We start from the raw sequence: 15,843 nt of genomic DNA on the forward strand, positions 1-15,843 counted from the left end.
TAAAATTGCTGATACCGTGCCATGCGTAGGAGTTGTTGGTCTGGCCTTAGGGCAGGCTGTCAGAGTCACGGGGATGAGCCATGGATAGGGAGTGCCTATTTGGACCGTTGCATACTATGCAGTACTTTACATTTTCTTGACTGTTGGCCCCCTTTCTCACATACTGATAGTGTTTTCACCCAGTCTACCAATATTAAAATCACTATAGCCTTACAAAGGTTAAAGGGATGTTCAAGAAAATTGTGTTCCAAGTTATTCAAGACGAGGATTTGGTGGAGAAGTTACTATCTGAGAAGCCAAAACCTCAGGCCTGCGTGCTAGTGCCTCTTCCTTACCACTGGCAGAACCATGGAAGAGGTGTTGAGGAACACTTTTTTTTTTTTTTTTTTTTTTTCCAAGAAGCATTTTGCCTATAGTAACATATATATGCAAGTCTGGGATGGAAGGTAGAATGTCTGGGTCTTCATCTTTCCTTTCCCTCTCCTGGGATGGAGCAATCATAACGTTAAACATTGAATCTCTTTTTATGTTGGTAAGCTACACATCTAAGCTTCATTCTTTAGAATTCAAAGAAGTATCTCCCCCATCCTCCCTTGATGAGGGGGAAGATGATGGTACGTGTATCAACCCTGTGATCATCATATGCCAAGTATATAATTCCGGACTGTTCTCCCCTTTTGGGGAAGGGATTTTGCTCATTTACTTCTGTAGAGGACCAGATAGACTGACACTTCTAGGGGGGAAGTAAAGCCAACCAGTTTGGTTATTGGGAACTTTTGACCCATCATGGAGTCTCATTTTAAAGGACGAAAGTTTTGTATGTATATGGCATAAATGGCAAATTATTAAGTAATTTGTATTTTTTCAGCTATATAAACCTGATTCCTTTGAAATTAAACTTCCCACAAATTTTAAAAGTAATTTGTATTTTTCCTGGCTATACAAACCTGCTTCCTTTAAAAATTAAATTTCCCACAAATTTTAAAAGTAATTTGTATTTTTCCTAGCTTACAAACCTGATTCCTTTAAAATTAAACTTTCCACAAATTTTAAATGTAATTTGTATTCGTAGCTATACAAACCTGATACCTTTAAAATTAAACTTAACACTTCAACCACCCCTCTCAGTCCTGAGCCGAAGGTCAAATGTGAAGAATATTCAACATATAAATGGGCAGAGCTATTCGCCAATGTGCACGACCTGTCACTAACTACCTTGTTAACAAATTCAACTGCTATTCCAACTCCACTGAAGACCCTATTTTTAAGGACTTACGTTTGTATAGTTAAGAAGAGTACAAATTACTTTTAAAATTTGTAATATTGTGGCTGGACTTCCTTATTTCCATTCTTATGTTCATTACAAAATGTAGCTCTTTAATTTATTGCTGGGCCTCTTTTGCGGGTTCTTCTTAGTCCTAGTTATCACCCAAAGTTTCCCCATTTCAGCCTCTCTTCTCTTTACTTTTAGTGCCAATTCATTTGCCTGTCCCTGTTACATCTGCATCTGAAACACTTATGCCTCCCATCCCTCTTACTGCCAGTCTCACTCCTAATCTCCCATTCTTTTTCTAGGTTCCTATCTCTATTCACCCATCTACAATGCTTTCCCTTAATGGCAGTGCATTTGCAATCAACTTTTTTTCCTCATCTTGGTCCAGGCTTGCTCCTGTTTAGCAGCTATCTCATCTATTCCTCTTTATTGCCATACACTTAGTTCTTTTACCTCATGTGAGGTTTTATTGGGCAGCTTTTGTACCACATGTTTCTGTCCTGCTTTACATCAGGTGATTCTTCTCTTGAACTTGTTTTCTCCTCCTGTTTATAGTTTTTTCTGTGAGATCAAGATACTTATGCTTTCAGCAGTACACTTGTATTTCTATTAGGCCAGTAGGTTGTCTTCCATGATTCCTTAACTTATACCCTATTGAATCCTTTCCTTGTTAGAGCCTTGTGATTTTTTTCACAGCCAAGCATGTTTCGTGGTCTACATTTAATTCGTTTTGAACCTCCCATGATTGAGATTACATAAAACCCTATTTTTTTTTTTGTGGATTTTAAAGGGTTTGTTCCTATGCTGTTTTCTTTGCCTTGGTTTTTTGCTTTAGGAGGAAAATTTCTGATAAATAGTTGATTATAAGTATTTAATTACTGTTTAGTGCTAAGAGAGGTACTCCTAGTCTGTGCCTCTCTGAAACCACTATGAGATACGGAATAAAATTCTTCTTTTGGTTCATTGTTACAAATAACTTCTCAGATGTTGGAGTTAACTTGGCAGGTTCATGTCCTGAAATTGAAATTCCATCTTTGTATTAATGAGTTTTCAGGATTGAACCTCGGGTTTCATGATTTAAACCATCCACGAGATATTGAATAATTTTCCTTCTAAATTCCTTTTCGTCCCAACAATTATGGATGGACAAGGTTCTTCTCGGAATATTTTGCTTAGTCATCTCAATTGAAGTTCCTGATGGTGTACAAATTCTGAAACTTTTTTTCAAGAGGTTATTGCACTTTTTGATCATTCATAGCCCTTTGTACAGTCCTCCAATTCAGTAACTGGAATCTAATCCAGTTCTGGATCACCCATTCCTTTTGAGCCCTGGAGTTCCTTAATGCCTCTTTTTCCAAAGGCCTCCCATTTTGATTCAGGTCTTTTTTTTCTTACTGCCTAATTGCAAGCAGCTCATTGTCCCTCCTACATAAGCTGCTATTTAGGCTATGTGAAAGAGTACCATATTTTTTTGGGGCTCAAGCCATGTCGTCCTGATGGAAAGTTCCTATAGGTAGCTTTCTAAGGGATATTTGGCTACAGTGATATTCCCAGAGACTTAACCTTTAGGTCTCCAGAATTCTAACTCCTGGCGCGAATATCCTTAAAATTTCTCTTAAGGATATCGCATAATATCTGGGGACATATATCTTGATACGACACATAGCAATCTTCACCCCGAATAGCGTTTTCGTTTCGAGGGGGAAGAGTGGCAAAAATTGAAGGAGAGCCGTTATCAAGGTTACCCTTCCTCCCCGTACTACTATTGAGTATCTAGATGGCGCTCATTCCTATTTTTCTAGCGATTTTGCACGGTGGTGTTCCCTGTTGATCTAACGTTTTGATCGCTTTTGAGAAGATTTAATATGCAATCTCCAGCTTCTATTGCCACTGGAAAGTTGAGTATTTATTCTTTAGCTCCTATTTCACAGTGAAATTAGAGTAATTTATTGTGTTAAGGAGCCAGGCCTGTCACCGGAGGCGCCATGAGTGCTGTCGTTCGTTATGCAGGTGTTATTTAGTTAGCAGAACAACCCTCCCGGTTGTAATAGCATTAATAAATTATGAAAGCTATTTAGGCACAATTATATTAGTAAAGATATATATTTTATGTATAATTTCCTCTTCCTTTTGTCGATCGTATACATTAGAGTTTCGGCGATTAGGTAACCGAGATGTCGTCTCGCGCTGGGTTACCTAGCCTAGGCGCTGTTGCATACTTTTTGACGTTATCCCCGTTTACCTTCGTGTATCGTTTTATTGATTCAACGGGAGATAGTACATCTCCTAGAATTATATAACTCGATACTTGTCTCCGGTGGAGATTTAAGGGTAATCCCTCCTTCCCTCTGAGTGCCGGCGCAGGCGGCAACCCTATCTGGTCTTGCCATAGAGTAGTTCACTCTAGCTTGACTAGGCTAGGGTTTTCTGTCTCCCACCTTTGCCGGCGAGATCCTGGCTTTGGTTTTCGACAGAACCTCAGAGTATTCAGTCTTTCTGCCGGCGGCAGAGCAGCAGAGTGAGTAGTCACTCCCCTGCCGGCTTACAGCTGCCGGCATAGGAGGCTAAGCCTCCCTAGGCCGCACCTGAAGTGTAATATGATGCCGCCACCTTCTCCCCTGCGGTCTGGAAGACTAGTCCTGGTCGGCAGACCCTAGGCTGAAGAATAGTATTCTTATGTTGCCGATACTGAAACATTGTTTCTTTCTTGTATGGAGGCAGCGGCAATCCTGCCGCCTTCTTCTACACTTGATAGATTCGGCAGACCCTAGGCTGAAGAATAGTTATTCTTCTGCCACGTAGGATGGCGCCGATACTGGAACATTGTTTCACTCTTGTGTGGAAGTGGCGGCAATCCTGATGGACGAAATCTTTAACAAGATCCCAAAGGCATGCGCTAGATTTAGGCCTGCAGCTCCTCCGAAGCCCATTTCATAGTCTTTGGACAAGGTCCTACATTATGCCTCATCTGTGAACAATGAAGATTGTTCTCAAGGATCTAACCCAGAAGGTTATTTTCCTGTTCGCTATAGCATCAGGGGCTAGAGTTAGTGAAATAGCCCTATCAAGAAATGAGGGCCACATTCAGTTCACAGAAGTGGGAGAACTGAATCTCTCTCCTGATCCAGCCTTTCTCGCCAAGAACGAGCTACCCACTAAGAGATGGGGTCCCTGGAGAATGTGCCTTTTGAGGGAAGATGTCTCTCTGTGTCCAGTAGAGTGTCTAAAGGTCTATCTTCGTAGAACTTCAGACTTCAGGGGAGGACAGCTCTTCAAAGGAGAAACTTCAGGATCAAACTTATCCCTAAAACAACTGAGGGCGAAGCTCACCTACTTCATTCGCAGAGCGGATCCTGACAGTACACCCGCAGGTCATGACCTGAGAAAAATTGCTTCATCACTGAACTTTTTTCAGTATATGGACTTTGAGCGTCTTCACTCATATACTGGATGGAAATCATCCAGTTTGTTCTACAAACACTACGCAAAGCAAGTCCACGAACTGAAGCATTATGTGGTGGCGGCAGGTAGTGTATTAAAACCTGTCGTCTAGTGCTGCGATGAACAGTTATTTGATTGGGACTATCAATTAGGGTGAAAAGTTGTTGACACTTCCAGTGCGATACCTTTTAAGTGAGTGTCACCATGGTGACACTAAGACTGTTCAAAGTCTCAGGTGTGGAATTATACAGATAACACTTGTGCCGTGTGTACATAGTACACAGTGTTGATAGTATACAACATTTACAGAAATTATATTACGAAAATTTATCAAAAATTTTCAAATTTAGAGTGGCACTCATAATTTCTTCCCTTTCAGGGAGAAAAATATTTTCTGTATAAGTTGTACGTATAATTCCCTTAACACGTTACACTCGTTATTCCATTTGGTCATTTATTAGAAATAAATGTCTATTAGAGTGTAATTGCGTCTTATTTCACCCTGCAATTAGCACATTAAATATGCCAGAGTTCTCTTACTTCTTTATTTAAGTAAACCTCATATTATTGCATGCTTACAAACAATAAATATAGTTGACACTTAGTTGTCCCGACAACATATACAAACCGTGAGACCTTTTGTATTTCTAGTGGATACTTATGTTTGTTCATACAATATATGCAAACCTTGAGCTCCCTTTTCTACTGTCTAGTATGACTCTTCCCTGCAGGGGCAGGAAGCACTAACATTGTCCATGATTAGTGGTAATGACGGATAACGGCAATGTCATTTGTCTCAGTGGTCCGGATGACCATAGAAAAATTGTCCCAAGGTTAAGGCACCTATAAAAATCCACAGATACAGTACTTTCTAGTAATTCTCTGGTAAACTTCCATCAGGACGACATGGCTTGAGCCCAAAAAACGGATTTTGAGCAAAACAAAAAATCTATTTTTGGGTGAGATAGCCATGTCATCCTGATGGACCCGCCCTCCTTTTCTATAGAAAAGGGCCTTGGCAGGATCCCTCCCAAAATTACTATATCTGTAGCACCATGCTCAATGCTACAAGGAATGAGCGCCATCTTAGATACAGTGCCATCTAGATACTCAATAGTAGTATGGGAGGAATGGTAACCTTGATAACGGCTCCCCTTCTATTTTTGCCACTCTTTCCCCTCGAAATGAAAACGCTATTCGGGGTGAAGATTGCTATGTGTCATATCAAGATATACGTTCCCTGATATTATGCGATATCCTTAAGAGAAATTTTAAGGATATTCGCGGCCGGAGTTAGAATTCTGGAGACCTAAAGGTTAACTCTCTGGGAATATCACTGTAGCCAAATATCCCTTGGAAAGCTACCTATAGGAACCTTCCATCAGGACGACATGGCTATCTCACCCAAAAATAGATTTTTCGCTTCGCTCAAAATCAGTTTTTTTTTCCTTACCTCATCCTGACCCTACAACTATGTGGCAGGTAGATCAAATTACAAAAAAGAATTTATTTAATCAACCTGGACCTAAAGGGTCATATATGTGTGTACTAACCTACCAGAGCCAGCTGACTATTTTTCTTCCACAGTGAAGCAATATTCCTAAGATTTCAAATGATGCATGCAATAGGATGTAAGAATAATGGGTTTGTATTGAAAGTCTTGTTTTTAAAGAATGTGTTTTATTTTTGTTTTAGTTTGGAATATCCTCTACCTTTCCTTTATTTTTGACACATGCTTAAACCAAAATTTTGCACATTTTATCCCTATAGTTTTAAATAGTGTGTAGAAAATTGTGGTTGGATAAATATTTACTATGGTCCAGCTTTTTGGTTTGTAATCTATCTTTGATCTTTGATATGTGCTGTCGGTTGCTTATGATTTTAGATATCAAAACCACCTTGATGCTGTTAAGTTTGTTACCTGCTTATATAATTTAAGATGAAGGATTAGTTATTTTGTTCATTTGATAGCTGTAGTATAATATTGTATAGTTTGCTATTTTTCTCATGATTTTCACATTTTTTTTTCTTCAGAATTGGTTATTTATGAGAAATTATAGCTGCTATAATTTTACTCTATACCAGTAAAGATGTCTTATGTTTCTTAAAGTGTTCAACCTTAGTTCTGTCTAATTTAGGTGCTATCCACTGCCTTGTAACTTTCATTGGCATATGGCCTCTCAATTGATGCACTATACTTCACTCTATCCTTATGGTTCATCATGTCCTAATTAATACCTGTATAGCAATTTGAAATTTTATTAACTTTTTTGAAATTCTAACCTTTGTTTTACAAGTACCTTGGCTTGTTTACTTAGGTAAGTTCTAGAATTATGAGGTTGTGTAACCAGGCCATTGAGTTCAAATTCTTAACTCATGATGGTGGTATTTTTCTGCTCTCTTGTGTTTGTGGTGATTATAATTCTATCTGCGTTTATTTTAGGGACATTTACCCGGGTGCTTTAATGGATACTTTGTTGTTTTAAATTTTCTTTATTTTATAGTTTCCTCGTTGACTCTAAGTAGATGAGGGAACTACAAAACTATGTGACAGATGCACATTAAACTGAAATTCTTTGTAGCCTTTCAATGTCAGTTAGAACACAGACTAGTTTCTTCTTATGACAACTTCCTCTTTCCCAACACACCTGACAAGTAACTTACTGTGATAGTATTTTGTTCCTTGGATTTTTATTTATGGACTTAGGTGCAAATTTATTATCACCACTCTTCTTCCTTGAACTCTTTCATCTTTTATTCCTTTCAAGTCCAGGTGTTCATTTATGCTTTTACTTCAAGATTATAATGTTCCTTTGTAAAAGGTTCTTGTAAAAATAAGGAGATGCAGTTTTGCGACTGGGTAACCTCTTGGTGATGATAAATTCATTGTTTTTAGCATATTTTAAGTACTGCACTGTAGTAAGAATAAAGAACATTATGTAAATGATAAGATGCAATCACACAGGTGGTACGAAGTACAGTAAAGTACTTGTAAATATAACTGAGATGAGATAGATTTGGTAATGAATGGTTGAATGTTTATACAAAAAGTAAGGACACTAACATAAAGATACCAATAAATTCAAGCATACACAAATGGATTAGCCTTATAAGATGATAGTTAAAAGCTAGTCAGCACTCCTCTGCTGCTGTATTGTCGTTGTATTTCATTTGCACATTGTGTATAATCCAATTTTGTATTTTTATTATATGGAAATGTGTTGAACAGAAAATGTAAAATTATCTGTTCAAAAACTGGTTGAACTGTAAATAGGAATAGATCTGTTAGAAAATTGAAACAATCTGGGCTGTAGGGCAATGGGGCTGTTATTAACCTTTTATGGATTATCATGGTTTTTGGGGGGCTTGTTCATAGCAAGGTGAACATATACGTATATTATACACAGACTAAGGATTGTATGCACTTGGTAGTGTGAAGAACTTGTTACAAACATTAAAATATGAATTTTAGAAAATATCTTATTGTCAGCAGTATAGCTAGACTTGCTGTTATGTCCTATTTCAAAACACTATTTACCTAAGGTAAATCCATAACATAAAGAATGAGATTAGGTGGAAGAGACTGTTATTTAGTTTACCTTGATTTGTGGTGTTCTAGGATCTGTGTATCCACAAAGTGAGATCCTTAATATAGATGGATTTTATGTACAATGGGGCCTTGGGTTACAGCGGTCTCGTAAATACAACACATCTCGCCTAAACTATAAAAAAAATATTTTTTTTACCTCTAATCCTCATGTCATTGTTACAAACTTCTGAATCAACGTCTTATTTAAGTGACAGAAGAAAATGGAGTAATGCATTGTCTGAGCAAAAATATAGCTTGTGGATGTCCCTCAGTTGCTGTTGGGATGCCCTTCTGGCTTTTTGATGCCTCTGTGCCTGTGGACAGGGATATGTATTCTTAGTTGTCATTTCCTCTGCTTTTTTGGTAATTTATCCCCATAACTTTATACTTTTTATCATGACTCCAAAGCATAAGACATATGATGACAGCGAGTTAAAAAAAAAAAGGAAATAAATCACCATGGAAGATAAGTTCGAGATTGGGATGACATTACTTAACCTAAACTCAGAATAGTTGTCTCTGCTATTACAGAAGGTGTATATTTTTTAGATAAATACTGTAAACATTAGGGTTATGGGAAGTTGATTGGAAGGTGAAAGCCCACATTGTATTACAATACTGTACTCTATAGACACCAATATTTTGAGAAGTAAAGGTCTTTAGGAGGTCAATTTCTTGTAATGCATTAGGTGTGGTGAGTGACAACCCAACCTTAGTAGTATGTTTGATCTACCTAGAGGCTACAAGGTTCACTTAGCGAGCATTCTTTAGATCTCTTTATTTAGCGGAGAAGACAGCTTACCGCTTAATTTTCTTTTACCTTCTTCTGTAAAACTCTCCTATACTTTTTTCAGGTGCAGGTATTGGTATTGATTATGACACTTTGAACTGCATGTAAGCTATGGATGCAGCCCTTCGCAGTATTTTAGCCCTCTTTTAGCCCTATCTATTTGTTGCTTCTTCACAATTTAATCAAAGTTGAAGGTTGCACTTTTTCAGAGTAGTTTAGTTAAAGACGTAATTATTGTTTTTTTGTCCCTTGTTCGGCTTTGAACTACATATGTTCCTCCCTTTGTAGTCATGTTTTTTAGGTATGTTTCATGTATTCCAATCATAAGAATGTGAAGTTTATATTATGTGATAGCTCAATTTATGATTTGTTATATGAAAACTTGTTTGAAATAAATTCTATTATTTGCTATGATAAAAGACTATGGTTTTAGTGGAGTTGTATTTTTCATTCCACTAACTGGCATTTTCTTGCCATATTCAAGTTAGTGTGGGCACGGTTGTTACAATAGTATTTCTCCTGGTTACCAGATAACTCCAAAGGTTAAACCTACGTAGGATTTTTTCTATGAATTTCCCCTGATGTTCCTATTGCTTCTTCTGCCCAGCTTGATTGACACTTACCTGTAAAATTCTAAGAATTTAAAGATTTTTCCCATTTTCATTCACTTCAACCAATACACACCATTAACAAATGAGTAGAGCCCTCAAGTGGTAAGTGGTAGTAAGCCCAAGTTGTTGCATTATTAAGTATATTTTTCAGCTTGCTCTGTTAACATATTGTTTTTAAATATTTTTCCCTGGTTTAGTTTACAGTTATTACCTGGAATGTGCACGGGAATTATGTTGCGCATTCCTTTGTATTGTTGTCGGGGAAATTCTGTGATTTGAATAATTGTTGTGAATAGCACGTTTCACTCTCAGTACTGCTGATGGGAAACCATTTTTCAATGGTTCAACTGTTATAGCAAGCCAAGAAAGATTAGGCTATTTAATTGTATCAGGATAGTAATGATATTGACATACCTCGACCTTAGACAACATACAAGTTCAGCCTTCTTTTCAATAGTGATGAGTTTTACAAGCTCTTGACATCACTTATTCCCTTTGTTTGAATTACCCTACAATACTGACATCTCGTTATAAATTTTAACAACTAGGAGTCTAGCTTTGCTGAAATCACACTCCTATTAAAGGATAAGTTTTGATCTGTAGGAAAAAATTTAAATTAATGTTAGGGAACATTTAAATGGTATGGGAATTGTACAATTTAGCTGACATAAGGTACTTTAATTGCATAATTGCAAACTCTTATAATATAGCCAGCGTGATAATTCGTCTAATTAATATTTAATAAGAATAGCTCATACTGTATGACCAGGAAAATAATTGTAACCCAAAATTCAAATAAGAACTACAGTACTGTACAGTATGTGTAACGCATATTGGCCATTATCAAACAAATACCTGCATTGATACTGTAAAATTAGTAAACTACACTGTAATGGTGTACATTAAATTTAAAGAATTCTCTGGGAATAAGCAATGAGAAAAGCCTATTTATTAATTACAATCAAAATTTAAGTTTTTGTAGATGAAGCAGGTGGATAAATGGTTGCATTTTAGGTATTATTTATATGTACATCTGCATAATTGGGTAATACCTGTTCGTAGAGTCCAAGCCTTTCTTGTGAGAATCTAGGAAGACCTTCAGCTACTTTTTTGAGAATTGTATTATAAAAAAATTGATTGCTAAATCACTTAATATGATTGCATCATATAGATTTGAAGAAAAACTACTGTAGTTTTTAAAACTCAATTTTTTTATCATTATTACCATTACATGTACAGTATAGCCAATTTTATCTTATAACAAGGTAAAGACAAATTAACTTGACAGCTAAGTGAAAACAGTGCTGTCCAGGTCAAAGGAACTCTCCTCTCTCCATTGTGTCCAGCTTTAAGTTATTACCATCATGTAATTAAATGAAATTACAGTACTGATTTGGAAGGGTTGACTTTCAAAGAGCTCACATGAAGGATTTTTCTGTAACTGATCAGAAAATTAAACAAATTCAGAGAATTTAGCTGTAAGTGAAGGGAGTCTAGAGGAAATGGTTATACAGTGTAAGAAAAGGAAAGCAATAAAAGGCGTCTTCTCAGGAGGCTAGTTGTTGTTGAGGTTGTGTGCTTTTGGTACATTTCTGTAAATTTATTAATAAATATAATTCACACTGATTTATGTAATTCACTATGATTTCATTACTTACTCATAAAATGTTTTCTGTACTATGAAAATCTTGGTTCAATCTTGGATTTTGTCCATCTTTAATTATCTGAATTATGGCAAATGAATTTTATACATTTACCAGTTGCAATAAACCTTATTAGACTAGTGCAAGAAGTTGAAAATATATTTTCAGAAAAAATACCTCAAATATACTGTACTTTTATTTTGTTAATAATAGGCCTAATAGAAGTTGAAAAATGTTAAAGTATGATGAGTACATTTTTCTATTTGAGAGATGATTAAATTCAGAGGTACCTTAACCAAACACTAAACAGGCAAATTTGTCTTGTTTTTTAAAACAGGTATCGAAACCTACGGTAAAAATGCTGTAGTGTGTGGGCGAAGTAAAAATGTAGGCATGCCCATGGCAATGCTTTTACATGGTGATGGTGTCCGTCCTGATGGTGAGTATAAGCAGTCTAATGATTGAACAAGTTGTTATTTTGTATCTGAATTTATTTTCTGAGAGATTCTTATCTGATATGTTTAGTGATTATATTAATATTTTAAATCTTTGTGGTTTTATTTTGGATTGTATATATGAAACTTTTCTCCTAGCTGTATCCTAGACCTTCTCTTTTCTCTTCATTAAGGTGCAACTGGAGGTTTAGATGCAACTACGACTATCTGTCACCGTTATACTCCAGCGGACCAGTTGAAGGTCTTTACTGCAACAGCAGATATCATTGTCACTGCCGCTGGAGTGCCTGGACTTATTACTGGCGATATGATAAAACCAGGATGTGCTATTTTAGATGTAGGGATTAATCGAATTAAAGATCCTGTCACTGGTAAAGCAAAGTTGGTTGGAGATTGTGATTTTGAAAGTAAGTATAAGACGAAGTTTTTCAAAGTTGTGCATAATATTTCTTTTCCAAGTTAGTTCATTTGAAAATTTACACATAAAAGTTTGATGATAGAATTAGAAAATAATTTCTTCATGGATAAGTAGGGTATTCTGATTTTTCATACATTACCAATGCTAGTTTGGAATGAGCCCAATGATTATAAAATTGTAAATCCAAGAAATTTCATTTGCATTGACTTCCTACGATGGTTATTAGGAATATTTTTTTAGATAATAGGAAAGGTGGGTGAAAGAAGAATGGTGGCAGTTAGCTAACTGACAAGTGTAGGGAATAGTTTGGAAAGTTAAGTAGTAGTAAGAGTAATGTAGAGAGTGGTTTAGCCACAATTTCATTTATATAAAGGTTGGGTAGGGAACGTTGGGCTTTAGTCAGTGCGTATGGGCCAGGTTGTGAGAAAAGTGAAGAAGAGCGGAATGAGTTCTGGAATGAATTAACTAGGTGTGTAGAAGGAATTATGTAGCTGTCATGGGTGACTTAAATGCTAGAGTGGCCGCTGGAGAGGTGGAAGGTGTCATTGGGAAGTATGGCGTACCAGGTGAAAATGAGAGTGGTGAGAGACTGGTTGTGGTGGCCTATGTGGTAATGACCCTAACTAGTTATCGCCAAACTGGGGTTCGAGTTCCCCTCAGACTCATGCGTTCCTTTGGTTGCTGCAACCTCACCATCCTTGTGAGCTAAGGATGGTGGGTTTTGGGGGAGCCTATAGGTCTACTTGCTGAGTCATCAGCAGCCATTGCCTGGCCCTACTTGGTCCTAGCTTGTGTAGAGAGGGGGCTTGGGCACTGATCATATGTTTATATGTCAGTCTCTAGTCCATTGTTTTGCTTGATAGGGCAGTGTCACTGTTCCTTGTCCCTACCATTCATGAACGGCCTTTAAACCTGTAAGAGAACTTCTGTGATTTAATTATCATTGTGAAGAGTGCATTTCACTCTCAGAACCACCAACGGGAAAATATATTTAAATGATTAACCGATCAAGTTAACAATTCTAACGATCTGGGGAAGACTAGGGTAGTTGATTATAGCAGGATGGCACACTCGGTAACAGAGCGTCATGCGATTCCATGGATCCATGTGCACCTCCTTTAGTTTCCTAAGTCTTGCGAATGCGCGATTGCAATTACGTAAGTGTTTTCGATGATTGCAAGGCTAGCAGTAGTGACAGGTTTGCTCATTTGAAGCACTCACCTGGGCATACAGCAAGCTAGCATGCTATTGATGTGCACGCTCCTATTCTCTTCCAAGACAGACAGGAAATAATAAAGAGACAGAAGTATGACAGCCACTTGCCCTCAACCCATTTTATTTACTTTCGCTGAGAGGAAGGAAACTACTCCAGCACAAATGCCTATTCAGCCTCTAAGCGCACTTGGTCTACAATGAAAAGACCAGAAAAACCAGACCAAACTTTGTAGGTTATAAATTTAACCCCTGATGAGGAAGGACAAGATCATTGATCTACTGTAAAGACTATAATGATCAAGATCAGTCATCAACTGTGTTCATTATTGAAGACCCAGATCCAGAAATGGTAGTTGGTACCAGGAAAGCAACCATGGATGACCCTAGTCTCCATCTGATGGGATTGATCCCACTTACCAAATAGGGAACAAGGGTTAAAAGACTAGGTAAACGCAAAAATCATGCTCACCACTTTGGGTGGTTTAACCAAAACTGGGCCACATAGTTGCAGGCAACACACTGGATTTTAATTGGTACTAATGAATTAATAGCAACACCAGACAAAAAGCACAAGAATTAATAGCAACACCAGACAAAAAGAACAGCAGGGCAAAGCTCCTCCCCCGAGACCCTGGGACAGGTGATCAGTCATGAGCTTTTCAGGTATTTCCTAACTACTCTCAAGGGACAGGGTAACAGTTACAGATTATCAGTTACCTCTTTGAGAGATAATATCGTGAAAGTCAAATGTAGAATCAAGTATAGCCGGATTTTGTCTTAGCCACAAACTCGGTTACAAAAGAGGATAATCCCTTCCACCCCTTGGAATGTAAAGCAAGACAAGATGGGCCATGTAATTTGCTTACTCTCTTAGCCGAGGCTAGAACTAGAGCTTCATGTAAGGGTTCATAAGGGTTCATTTTAAGGGACCTAAGAACCTTAAGCACATTCCAAGAGGGAGATTTAAGTTCCCAAGGAGGACAAGTCTGTTCATAACTTCTGATGAGAGCAGATATTTCCCATGAATAGGAAAGATCAAGTCCCTTTAGTTTAGAAACCTGTCTTAAGGCTGAGAAGTAGCCTTTCACCCTAGTGACAAAGGGATTTCTCATTCCTCAGGAACACTAAAGTGCAAGCAGTCAGGGGAATAGTGGTTTTGGGTGGTGCAATATTCCGCCTATGACACCAACCACAAAAAGGCTTTATGTGTGGTTGGCTCAGTAGGTTTCGCCATTCAGGAAGTTTTCTCGGAAATTTGGTTAGAAGATCTAGCAAGTCTAGATACCACTCTGCTGCAGCCACCTTGAGGCTACTAGCGTAATTCTTGACTTCTGAGGATGCACATATCCTGTTCAGGACCTGTCGAATTAGACTGAATAGAAGAAAGGCATAGAAGTCCACTCCATCCAAAGAGAACTGGAAAACGTCTTCCATCGCCACAGCTGGGTCCGGGACTGGAGAGCAATACACTGGGAGTTCGGTGTTAAGGCGAGTGGCGAATATGGCTAGAGTCGGGGAACCTCACAGTCACAAGATTCTTCGACATTTGCGGAAGCAAAGACTATTCAAAACCAGTTGTCCCTGGTCGACTTAGATGACCCTCAATGACGTTCCTCTTCCCAGGAATGAATATCGCCGAGAGAGAGACTTCGTGGGTCTGTGCCCAATGATGAATTCCGACTGCCAGTTGGCACAACCAGTGGGATACCGGGCCTCCTTGTTAGGAGACGTAGGCCACTACTGTGGAGTGGTTGCTCATCAGTACCACAGAGGGACCTTTAAGGGTCTTTTAAGAAGTGGAGTAGCGCTAGATACGCCGCCGTCATTTCCAGGTAGTTAATATGAAAGGTCTTGTCTTTCTGCGACCACAGGCCTGAAATTTGCTCCCTTTGAAGGTGAGTGCCCCACCCTTGGCAAGAAGCATTGAAGAGAAGGAACTCTGGAGAAGGCACTTGCCACTTTCTTGGTGTGCCCGGTAGTAGGTTCTCCTTTCTCAGCCACCATGGGAGATCTGTCACCACCTCTAGGGGCACCGTCCCTAAGGCTGCAATGCATCCTCCCGAAGGGGACTAGTTTTTCCAATGAGGTGAAGTGACCCAGAAGCTTCTGCCAAGAGTGAGCTGGGAGCAATTCCATTTTGAGAAAAGGTTCTACTTCATGCCTTAATCTTAGCATTCTGTCAGCAGTTGGAAACACTTTGGCCTGTGCCGAGTTGATGGCCATGCCAAGTTGGAAGTCGAGAAGGTTTCTGTGCTGCGTGAACAAGGCACGCAATTCCACTAGAAGATACCAGTCATCCAGATACTGAAGGAATCTAATGTCCATGACATGAGCACAGGCTGAGACAAGGGCAAAGATGCTGGTAAACACTGGGGTGCTGTGGAAAGGCCAAGCACAGCACTTTAAAA

At 38.3% G+C, this 15,843-nt stretch overlaps 1 protein-coding gene across 2 annotated transcripts in view; it reads left to right on the plus strand.

The window, feature by feature from the left end:
• Nmdmc (NAD-dependent methylenetetrahydrofolate dehydrogenase) overlaps positions 1 to 15,843 on the plus strand; it is a 140,676-nt gene that overhangs the window by 117,968 nt on the left and 6,865 nt on the right. For both annotated transcript variants that reach the window (XM_068354466.1, XM_068354461.1), the window contains exons 6-7: positions 11,685 to 11,786; positions 11,976 to 12,209. In XM_068354466.1, the coding sequence (XP_068210567.1) occupies positions 11,685 to 11,786; positions 11,976 to 12,209 (336 nt within the window). The remainder of the gene's footprint in view (positions 1 to 11,684; positions 11,787 to 11,975; positions 12,210 to 15,843) is intronic.

Source organism: Palaemon carinicauda, chromosome 2 (genome assembly GCF_036898095.1).
Source record: "Palaemon carinicauda isolate YSFRI2023 chromosome 2, ASM3689809v2, whole genome shotgun sequence".
Taxonomy (NCBI): domain Eukaryota; kingdom Metazoa; phylum Arthropoda; class Malacostraca; order Decapoda; family Palaemonidae; genus Palaemon; species Palaemon carinicauda.